At 45.9% G+C, this 12,500-nt stretch overlaps 1 protein-coding gene across 1 annotated transcript in view; it reads left to right on the forward strand.

Annotated features, from left to right (window-relative positions):
- LOC310798348 (NLR family CARD domain-containing protein 3-like) overlaps window positions 1–12,500 on the forward strand; it is a gene marked incomplete at its 3' end in the record, with an annotated part of 54,223 nt that overhangs the window by 17,847 nt on the left and 23,876 nt on the right. Inside the window, exon 6 of the mRNA XM_083660883.1 lies at window positions 10,524–10,697. Within this exon, the coding sequence (XP_083517009.1) occupies window positions 10,524–10,697 (174 nt within the window). The remainder of the gene's footprint in view (window positions 1–10,523; window positions 10,698–12,500) is intronic.

Below are 12,500 nucleotides of genomic sequence, written 5' to 3' on the forward strand. Positions count from 1 at the left end.
CATTCTCGTTCTCTGAATCAACTGGCACTCAGCATCGGGAGGATTAACTTTACTATTACAGTAACGTCGTTATCAATATCAGATTCTTCATCATAAACATCACTGACACTAGAGAGTAGTGTCGAGAGAGGACAGAGTGAGCGTGCTATGACGGAAGTGAAATTTGGTCCGCGGGTCGTGTAACCATCTAACGCGTCCACCAGTCATTTGAATGCAAAGCAACGTTCTGCACCAACATAAATGGGTTCACGCATCCAATGCAGGATTATTCCCCCTTTATCAATTCAAAATATGCAGGAATTCAATAAAAATATGTATGAATCCTGCAATCCCATGCCCAAATACAGGCCCTGCATAACACATTTGGTGACAGGCCTAGCCTTGTCAAACGCTCCCGTTCAGCAGCCACCACGGTCTGCCTCTCAGGAGTTGGATCATAGTTGGGAACTACGACACATCCGTGCGTTCTGGTGCTCCCAGTATCAAAGATAGGCCGTCCTCCTGAACCTGTGTTAGGACATGTGAAATCACGGGGACAGGAGGGAAGACATACAGGAGGGACTTGGGCCAGGGCTGATGGGAGAACGCGTCTACCCCTAGAGGGGGTTTGTCTCATGTGTTCAGGGAGAACCACAGAGGACATTGCACATTTTCTTTGCTTGCAAAGAGGTCCACCTCTGCCCTGCTCCTTGCACTAGATCAGGTAGCAACTTCCATTCTCCTGGACGAGGACCACCACGGCTTGATTTTCCACCCCTGGAATAAAAAGAGCTTTGATGGATAGCAGATGTGTTTGTGACCACATCAGCAAATCCCTTGATATTTCCAGGAGTGTGGCGGAGTGTGGCTCTCCCTGGCGGTTGATGTGCACCGCTGCGGTTGTGCTGTCTGTTCTGACCATCAACATATAATAGATGGACTGAGGACCTGGTCCCGTTCAGTGAAGCCGCTGCATGTTAGATCGCCGCTCTGGTGGCTGTATCCAGTATAGGTCACAAGGCCCGCCTCCCCATGTTAGTGGATGGGGAAATGGACAAACTAAACAATCACAGTACACGTTAGATAATCTTTTCCCAAAGGTGGTTGGTATCGTTTTAGATAGTTCTTCTCATGCTAATGCCTGTGCAAGTGGTCATTTTTCTGATCAGTTTGTTTTTAATTACGGTAGTTATTTGACATATAAAAAGGGATGATTGACAGCTGTGGCAGCCAGTCTCAAGCCGTCATCTGGAGAGGCTCTTCACCTTATAGATCTAGTTTACATAGAGAAGACACTTCTTGGTAAAACAGAAGGAAGACACTGCTTGATCTGTCTACCAGACTGTATATCGATGGACATTGCTTTGAGAAAGGTGCGCAAGGAAGTAACGTTGGTTGGGGACAAGTAAGTTCAGAAAATATGTGTTTTATGAGTTATTCCAGCTACGTTATCAGTTATTTTAATACACAATGGTTTTAACCGACGAAGGCTAGCATTAGCTGCTTGTGTTTTACCCAGCTGTTTTTTTGTCGGCTTAATATTACTCAGTAGCGACTGGTGCATTTTTGTCCAGGGAGGGCTATACCAAATACAGGCCTGGACAATGGGGTTGAAATCAATATGATAATCATAAGGATTATTCTCAATATATCATATGTTTCACGTATACAAAATCAGTGTTCATCTCATTGAACTGAATGGTGATGTCAAACAAACCTTACATTTTGAAATAATATTCCTGCCATACCTCATTTGATCAGTTTTTAAGTAACATTTGCTTGTCATCATCAATTTAGACAGCAGAAATGTCACTATTAAAATAACTTCATATCATCACGATGATTCTACTGAAAGACAACAAACAATAATAGGCTATTGAATTATCATCCACTCCAGCCCTAAATCAAGCAAGTAGTAACGGACGTTAGCCTACTAGTAGCCTACCTTCTGAATCATATGGGCAACAGATTAGTAGGCATATCAATCACGGAGCAGATTACAGAAATAGACAGTAACCTGGTCAGCAGCCCTCTGATCTCTACATCAAACTTCCCTTTAGCATCCATATTTACTTGAAAAGCACATGGCATAAACACTTTGGAAGAAGGACTTGCCACAGCATGTGAATGAGTTACATTACATTACCTATGAGGAAAGCACGTTCGTGCATGCAAATAGAGAGTCCATCAAGAATGCATTGCCGTCGCTCTACCTGGCCCCACCTCCACCTGGTCGCTAGATACCAGCGCCCCGAATCCCTTTGTTTTGAGAGCGAACAGCGCATGTGCAATTTACACAGATCCCCGGACGGCGTCCATGGCAGAAAGTAATTGACCCAAAACAGTACACATGTAGATCATTATGAATCTACATATTTATTGCAGATTATATAGGCTACTCACTATCTAATATTCACCTCGCTCATAAAAAAATAAAATAAATATATATATATATATATATATATACTGTATAAGTTTTATTTCCCCCTCCTTTATGTGTGTAGGTGGGGCGGCGCCCTCTAGTGGCTGGCCGCCACTGATATTACTATAACCTAACAACCGATAACGATAACTGGAATAACAACACATATTTTCAGAACTTACCAGGTTGTCCAACTGCCTGCGTATGCCAGGAAATGTATTTTATAACGTTACAACTCCCGGGTATAAAATGAGGCCTACACAATACCAGCCATTAGCTAATAGCTAACGGTTTAGCCTGTCACAAACAGACATAGGTTTTATTTGGGGTGAAGCACGAGGAGAGTATTTAGCCTATATTATGGATATTTCTGGGAAGTGCTTTTATTATGGGGATGTTCGCAAGCTCCTCTCCTCATAGCTGTTGTATAAGGATACAGAAGAGACAGGCAGCTGGATAACGTTAGTTAGAAAAATGACCCGACTGAGAGCCAGCACTGGGCTGCCCAGTCAGTAAACGTAAGTTACAACGTAGCCAAAGGTTCAGTTCGATTTCACCTGTTAAACCAATATTTGTTACAAAATGAATTAAATCATATCGTTAATCAAATGCTACGGAAACATTAGCTAATCAACAGAGCTGCAAAGATCAGTTCATCGAATAATAATTTCCCCCTGTGACGGTTTGTGCCAGAGAGCACCCCGGAGTCTGGCTGGTAAGAGCAATCTCCGACAATGAAATTCTGATTTCCATACAGGCGTTATTTTGATAAACTGACCTCATAGTGGGAATCTACATGGTTACTTTTGGCGAGAGAAAAAATATTAGAACTTAAAGTGCCATATTTACAGAGCTAGAGAGGATTGACTACACAACGCACTGCGCAAATCTAGAAACAGCAGCTCTACATAAGAAAGTATAGAGGGGATAGAGGAGGGGGGGGCTACTGTGCAGACTCTGGTTCTCTGATCTGAGAAGATTTTGGCTTCAATAGACTATACAGGGAGGAGATAGGCACGCTTTCTCCATTCATATATATCTCAATGGTTCTGACCAGCACGTGATAACCTGACAGCTGGGGGGCAAAGTGCTTCCAGGACATTTATGTGCAGGGAGAGGGGGTGTGTCCCCCCCCCCCCATCTGGAGAGGGAAGCATGTGTGAACACTGTCACGTGTCACATCACTCTCCCCAGAGGGACTCCCTCTGATAGTCTGTTGGGGGTCCCCCAAAACTCCAGATCGGGGGGAATAGAGAGGGGGGGGGGGGTCTTAGAACACTCCTCTTGTGCCGTATCGAGTCTACTTTCATTAGATTGAACCAGCGCTGTATCCTCCTCATGTGAAGGAGATCCAGAGCCACCACCACGTGACTCGATGCCATTGTCTCCAGTAAGTGCCTCACAGTGAGGGCTGTCACTGTGGCTCCTGGGGCAAATTGATGGAGGAGGGAGAGTAGGACTTCCACCCTTTCTGAGGATAATCTCCCTCTCATGACCCTGGAGTCGAGGTTTATCCCAGCAGAATCAGCCCGTCCAGATAGTGGAGGACCCTGATACCTCTCCTTCCTAGAGGGGCTAAGGCTAGCATGCACTTGGTAAAGGTTTGAGGGGCTAGCGCGTAACCGAAGGAGAGACGGTTGTATTGATAGGCTACCCCCTGAGAGGAGAAGCGCAGGTATTTGTGGTGTGCCTGGCAGATTGGAATATGGAAATATGCATCCGCCAGGTCTATTGTCACAAACCAATCGTGTTGTTTTCTGCACGACATCAGATGTCTGACTGTCAGCATGTGAAACTGACACTTTATTATGAAATTGTTGAAATATGACAGATCCAGAATAGGTCGAACACCGCCTGACCTCTTGGTTGTGAGGAAGTAACAGGAATAGAAAGCGCTCTGTACTTCCCTCAGGGGAACTCGGGAGATCGTCTCTTTTAATAGAAGATCTTGCAATTCTGTCTCCAGAGCCAACTTTCCATCTGGGAAAAATACTTTCCAACTGGCCATTGAATGGGAGGGTGTTGTTTTGAATTACAGAGTTTAACCTGTTGTCATTGTGTTCCAAAGCCATTTCTGGCCCTGGGAGATGTCTCTTCACAGCAGGCTGTACTTTGTATGGGTCTGTATGTTTAATTTGTTTCAACAGCAGCTTTCAACCCACCGTGCTGCTGCTGTGTGCACGGGGGCCACTATGAAAGAGAGTGAGAGTGTTATCTCTTGTAGGATTGCTGTGTCTCTCCTCTGGTATTGTTGTAAAGCAGGTGAGAGAGGAAAAGTCATCTCTTTTTGAATGAGGACACCTAGGCAAACACAGCTTCCCCTCCTGTGATAGGACAGAGAGCGAGGAGTAGGTGTGGTTACTGACGTCCCAGAGAGGAGGGGGGAGAGTGCGAGCCGGAATCTCACTTCTTTCAGAGTGAGCCCACGTGGGGAGAAATGTGAATTCTGGTGCATTTCTTCCCCTCCTGTGATTGGACGGAAAGGTTGAGTCTTATAGGCCAATCAGGAGGCTTGCTTTTGTCTGAGGTTTTCTGCTGTAAAACCTCTGAGGCCCTCTCAGAGCACCGCCGAGGCAGCGGGCCTCCCGTCCAGGGTGAAGCTGAGTGTGGAGCTGCCGGCCCGGCCTCTTATGGAGGGAGAGTGAGCCTATTTGACGGCATTGTGGAAGTCACCAAGCTTTGACACACACACACACACACACGCGCGCGCGCGCGCGCACATGCACATGCACATGCACATCACACATACACATACACATACACATACACATACACATACACACACACACACACGCGCGCGCGCACATGCACATGCACATCACACATACACATACACATACACATACACACACACACATACATACACATACACATACACATACACATACACACACACATACACACACACACACACACACACACACACACACACACACAGACACACACACACACACAGCTTTGTGATGTTGTATTAAAGGCGCGAGCCCCTTTCACAGCTTTATTATTATTATAAAGCTGTGGTCCAGCGGGAAACGTTTTATTTAATCGTTTTCCTGCTTTAGACTCAAAAAGTGTTTTAGACAAACTAGCTTTCTGAACGGCACCAGCCCCATCTGGAGAATTGGGCTTTGGAGCTGAAGCCGTTAATGTTTGTACACTATTAAAAAACACATTACACTTTATCTCTGATATCTTAGTTTTAAGAGGGAGGGGGTTTATAGTGTTTTTATTACCAGGCGGGTGATATTAGGCTTTATATCAAACTCCACTGCTATCTGATATTTGAGCTGCTTGGCTGGTGGTGAGGACCGGGGAGAAGGAGATGAGATAGGGGGGACACTAAGCTGCTCCATCCTCTTCATCTGAGCAGGACTCAGCGGGACTGGAACTGGAGCAGCAGAGGAGGAAGAAGCCCTCTTCTTCCCCCGGGCGCACCTCCTTCTTGAGGGCGATGGCACTGGTCTTCCTCCCTCTCCCTCCATGGCGGTGAGGTGGAGCTCATCCCGAGCCGCCTGTGTGGACGGGCCAAATAAGCCGGCTGGGGTTATCGGCCCTTCCAGCAGCGTTTGGTGCTGTTGTGGCAGGATGGAGCTCTCGAGTCAAATGTTCCTCTGGATCTGAGTTGTCCAAGCCATGGTGCAGGAGGAAGTTACTGTTGACGCCTGGGCCAGCTGCATGATAGCCGTAAGAGATGCCACCAGCTCTCCCACCACCTGGGCGGGGACCTCGCTGCTCCAGTCTTGCAGGGAATCGGCGGAGGAGGCCAGGACGATTATGTTGTTCTGGGCAGCCCGAGTTTGAGTGGCGCTCTTGTGTGCTTTATCCGAGAGCCGTAGGAAAACAGCGTCTCTCTCCAGCGGCGGGGTGGGTTTTCTTTGTTGTAGAAGGAGGCGCCATGCTGTCTTCAAGTGGAGGATCAGAGGGGAAGCCTCGGCCTGTCTCCCCCTCCACCCGCATCATGTCCTCCCACCGCATAGCGGGACCTCTCGTGGTGCCCGGCCGGGCAAAGGTGCAGTGTTTCAGCTCATGCAGGCTGGGCAGGGCGGGCCAGAGAGGAGGAGAGCTGCCCTCGGCGCGCGCTGCTCCCCGGGTGGGAAGCTCCAGACCCAATCAGCGAGCCGCCGTGGAAACCAGGCCAGGAAGGTCGAGCCGCTGGACGAGGGGCGGCAGGCGGAGGAGGCAGAGGGTGACTGGGCGGCATCGAAGGGTGGGGCGGCCACATCAGCGACGGCCGCCCAGTGCAGAGTGGTTCCCATCCTGGAAAAGAACTCCACTCAGCATGCTGAAGCTCTCTGCAATGCAGGCAGGCGAAGTCAGAGGATGACAAACCCATCCTCCAGGTTCATGTAGGTGGCTTGTAGGAGGCACTCATGGGCAAACACAGATGCTAGGCCTGAAGCCAGAGTTCGGGCGCTTCAGCCTGGCACCCGCGCCGCCCGGAGCTGCTGTTCTTCTCAGTAGTCATCTTGCTGGTGAAGAAATGTTGGGAGCAGATCGATGTGCACGCCTGCCTTATATACCCCACATGCTGCCCTCAAGGGGAGCGATGTGCAAGGGGGCGTGGCCATGGTTGGTGACACCAAGTAGAAAATATCTTTAGTCATCGCTGACGCGAGGGATTACTATCCTATAGAGACACTGCAAAACACGTCATCATTCAGAAGCCACGCCCAAGACGGGGGAAAATACAAGGAAGCACTGGCCTGACGACTGCAGCTGGCAAAACAAACCGCGGCTAACCGGGGCGAACGGAGGAACTCTCATCAGATATAAATAGTTTTGCGGGGTTTTACAGGGATTCGGACAGTTTTCTTTTTAGATAATGTCAAAAGATTATTTCAGTACACTTCCTCCAACGGAGAGGGAAAGGTACATCGAGAAAATGAACTCAGTTGGCCTGGAGCAGTGTCCCTTTTCATTGCCCAAACAACGCTGGATAAACGATCCCACACAGTGGCCTGAAGTGAAATACTATGACATGAGCTTTTAGGCATGTTTAAATGAATGAAAATAACGCTGGTGTAACATCAGACAGATGGCATCAGATGCGCTGGCGTTCTCCTACAGTATGTCACGTAGTTGCACACAAAGATCATATATATGGAAGATGAACACTCCAACTTACTTCCTTGACAGCTAAATCCACATTTTCTTCTTGTGAATGCTTAATGGCTTCCTTGTTTTGCTCGGGAGTACAAAAAAACTTTAATTGGCGATTTTTTACATTTGTTGTGTGCGCAGCCCACCACACAATAGCCCTGAAAGTCTGTACAGATTATATATATATATATATATATATATATATATATATATATATATATATATATATATATATATATATACACATTATATACATATACATTGTGCTTATGTGTGTATGATTTGTGTGTGGGCCACCCATCATAAAGGGCCACTGTGGGGCCACCTTTGTGAAATCTGCCTGACTGAACATGCATTTGTGTTGCTTACTCAGTGTGGGTCCACCCTATACGCTCACTACACAGCTTGTGTAAGGCCTCCAACACTGTAAAGGCCCCGCAAAATAATAATAACAATTGAGCAAAGGAACTTGCATTGATCAGAAGTGACAACTAATCGATCCATTGCAACACCAGTGCACAGCAATCCTGCCATTTTGGCCTGGAGGAGACACCTCTGATTGGCTGCCACAGTTCTGTGCTGTTGTCCCATTGGCCAAAAGCAGCGCTGTCAAAAAAGCAAATGTGTCAACTCTTACCTCTTACCTTCAACACTCTTTCGGCCTCCCTCCGCCTCCCCCAAGTGTTTGGTTTAGCATGCGTCAATGTAAACAGTAGCTACTACATCAAATCAAATCAACTTGTATTTCTATAGCACCTTTCATACATAAAATGCAATTCAAAGTGCTTAACAGTAAAAAGAAGTAGAGTAAAAGACAATAAAAACAGAAAATACAATAAAAACTGTAAAAATACAATAAAAGCAATACAGCAAAGTAATGAAATTATACAACAGTGGTGCATAGAGGAAAAGCAAAATTAAAATATGAAGGAGGAGGAAGTCAAGGGAATGCAAGGCTAAAATATGTTTTCTTTTAAAAGTGTGTTTGGTTTGTGATGCTCTCAGATGCTCTGGCAGGCTATTCCAAAGGAGAGGACCATAGACACTCAATGCTGCCTCTCCCTACTGCTTAGTCCTCACTAGGGATGTTCATTTTGAAAATTTTCCATAATCGATAATCGGTGAAAATTAAACATCAATTATCGATTATCGATCATATTAATACTTATATTTTTTTAAATATATATATATATATATATATTTTTTTTTTTACAAAAGGAATGCCTATGGCAGAAAATACGAAAGACAACGTGTTCTCCTCAATGAACTCTTTATTTCAATGTGTCTCTGCTGTCCCCGGCGCATGCCGGTGTGAATTCCCCATGTTTAAAACAGTTTTGTTGGCACAAAGGCCCGTGCCCAGCCAGAAAACTAGAGACTATATGAAGCTCCACCTCACGTTAGTCGGCTGTGCAATGGCGTGGGGCGAGGAGGAACGAATTCCACCCAAACCTTGTCCAAAATATATATATATATATATATATATATTTTAATAATAACAAAATCGATCCAAATTCCACAGGATCGATTCCAATCCTTAACGATCAATTATCGATTTTCGACAATTGATGAACATCCCTAGTCCTCACCCAGGGAACAGCTAACAGGCCAGTGCCAGAGGATCTGAGGGGTCTAGAGGATCTGAGGGGTCTAGAGGATCTGAGGGGTCTAGAGGATCTGGGGGGTCTAGAGGATCTGAGGGTTCTAGAGGATCTTAGGGGTCTAGAGGATCTGATGGGTCTAGAGGATCTGAGGGGTCTAGAGGATCTGAGGGGTCTAGAGGATCGGAGGGGTCTAGAGGATCGGAGGGGTCTAGAGGATCGGAGGGTCTAGAGGATCTGAGGGGTCTAGAGGATCTGAGGGGTCTAGAGGATCTGAGGGGTCTAGAGGATCGGAGGGGTCTAGAGGATCAGAGGGGTCTAGAGGATCTGAGGGGTCTAGATGATCATAGGATACAAGTGTAACCGAGGTGAATCAGTGTTGATTCCTCGTGAGTCCAGTGTGGTAGGGAGTGGATTGGTTAAACTCACTCCCCAGTATAAAGGCATGTTAATCAGCTCCACCAAGGGAGCTAGCTCTCTTGATGGAGTGGTTAGTGCCTTTGACTCCCAAGCCGAAGGTCGGCAGTTCGTATCCACCCCTGGGCAAGCCCTTAACATGGGTTGCTGCAAGTACCACCTACGCAACGCCGTTATACAAGCATATCTGACAGGTACTCAGGTGCAAGGCTGTTGAGTGATTTAAAAACCAATGCCCCCACAATGGGGGGTGGGGGTGTGTGTGTGTGAGAGAGAAACAATAATACTAGTGTGTTTAAAATGAGATATTCCTCTAAATATGGCTAAAAAAGATCCAAACATGCAAAAGGGAAGAGGCCCACTGAGAATGGTCCGCCCCCTCTGAAATGAGAGGGTGACTCCACCCCCTGGGTGATATGTATAATTAAGATGTGTTGATATCTGTTATGTACCTTGTTATTTATTATTTATTGTATTGTTGTTTTGTTTGTGCTGGCAACCTGCCCTGGGACTGCAGATGGAAAATAGTAATTTGCTATAATCTGGTGCAAAGCATCTTTTCTCTCTGACATCAATGTTATCTCTGCACATGGCCCCTGACAAATAAACTAAAGTAAAACTAATCAGAACGTGGTCCAGAGTCCCCACGGTAATGATGCGCCGCATGTCCGGGTTGCTCCAGATGAATGATTTTTGGTTTTTCAAAGACAGAAAAGTGGATTTTATGCAATCATTTGGAAGCGGCCACTACATTTATTTAGAAGAAGAGGATGTTAGGCGTCGGATAGCGTCTTCACTTCAGGTTTCTGCTGTGGTTAAAGTGTTTAATTGTGATTAAAACAACTGTTATTATGATTATTACTATTATTATGACTAGGATTATTATCATTGTGATTATCATCATCATCATCATAGGTATATTCATTCAGCATAAAGTTATTGGTATGCTTGTTCTCAGCTGTGTTTTGATAATAACTGATTCTACATTGAATCTGTCATCACAGACTCGTTGACTGTAGACTCACAAAGACTCACTATGAAGTCGTGGCCTCAGCTCTGAAGTCCAACCCCTCCCATCTGACAGAGCTCGACCTGAGTGAGAACAGGCTGAAAGATTCATCATGGAAGCTGCTGTCTGCTGGACTGGAGAGTCCACACTGTCGACTGGAGACTCTGAGGTCAGTTTTTTGTTTATAGATGTTATGAATATCATGCTGACATTTAATGTAAAGAACACAGGAGGTGGAGATGAGCACCCAGAGACTTCAGGTGAGGTGCAGACTGTCTGAAGAAGGCGTCATGTGAAAAGATGGAGAACTGCACACTCTGTTATGCTTCTATATTTAAATCAAGTTGTGACCTGATGAAAACACACTGTGCCTTCATCAAGGTCACACAAAGTGTAGACTTTACAGCCTAACTTAAGAGATAAATAAGGTTCAGCTGGTGCAACAGTTATCCTGGTCTCAATGAGGACTTGGAGCTCTCATCATACTTATAGCCATGGCCTTAGTCCTAACATGTAGCCATTGGTTCTCTCTCCTTTGATTCCCAATGCTCTTTCCTCAAAAACACTGTATTGCTCATGTGGTTTCGTCATTGGTTTTACTGTATTTTTATTGTTTTATTGCATCTGTAGTGATGGTGTCATTTGGTTGACTTGCTACATTTTAATAGTTGTTTTCTGGATTTCTCTGTGTGTCATCACACCCTGAAGAAGGTGCAAGCCGACACGTGTTGGTGTATTTTAATGATTCAAGCCCATTAAATTTAAGCCTTTTACATTTTCAAACCTCCTTGAGTGCCTGCCATTTTTATGCCCTTTTGGTTATGAGTCTTCCTCTCCATTTGATTCATTTTCCTTTCCAAGAGTTTGAGGGACTCAAAACAATATTTTCTCTCCCCAGGATGGCGAAAGCGGCAGGTCATGCCTTCACCATCCTGGGAAAAAAGATATCGCCTACAGTTTTCGAGGCTAGCAAGCTAGGTAGCTACCAATTGTTTTCTAAGAGGCGGAGTGTTTCGGGGATGCTGCTCTAGCTGTGGTATATGCTAAATACCACAACTGCGAACCAATCAGATTGCTTGATTTGAGAGAGCCCTTTTATAATTCATAGGGCTCTATCTTCCCAACGGCGGTAATTTTGCATTAGCGCCCGTTTTGCGCTGGAATAGCGGCGCGCAAAGCCTTAATTGTGGGCGTGTCGGCCCGCTGCGCTTCACGTCATCTCACCGCACATCTCCGTATAGGCGTGTTTATGCCCAAAAGCATTGTGGAGGTGTGGTCATGCCCATAAAACCACAGCGTCACGTCAGCAGCTTCCTCCTTCACTGAGAGTAGAGTGAGAGAGAGAAAGAGGGAGAGAGAAAATATACTATAGCCTAGATGGGGAGAGGGAAAGAGAGGGAGAGAGAGATGTGAGGCTGTCATGCATAGAAATCAAATAACGTGCTCATGCCCACCTGTGAATCACCTGTGTATTATTGCCATTTCACACGCTGAAAACAGGCTGCTGCCCAAACGTCTGTATGCTTATGCCTTTTCGGGCTCTCTTCTATCTCCGCTGCAGTAATATACTGCCTGCGTAATTACGCAGCGTACTGAGAGCCGCAATGAGTGATGCTGCTCTATTTTAAGAAGTTGAATTTCCACCAGCACACATTTTATTAATCAGCTATTTTCTATTTGTTTCTATTAATATAGGCTACAACGAATCCCACCAATTTAGTCATGTCCCCTTGGCGCACATAAAGACACATGCTTCCGTCACTGTCTGCTTGATGGCGAGAGGGACTTCAGCTGCCATCCGCGCTGTGGAGAAGCTGGTCTTACATGCGTGCCATTGCAGTGAAATAGGTTACTGTACTGGCCGGACACATGTGTTGTGTGAAAAAATTATGCGTTTTTGAATTGGATTAGGGGAACGAGGGCACCGGGTGCTGGAGGAGGGTCTCCCCCGAGAAGGTGGTATTATCACAGG

This window comes from Poromitra crassiceps (assembly GCF_964638095.1).
Source record: "Poromitra crassiceps genome assembly, chromosome: 2".
Taxonomy (NCBI): domain Eukaryota; kingdom Metazoa; phylum Chordata; class Actinopteri; order Beryciformes; family Melamphaidae; genus Poromitra; species Poromitra crassiceps.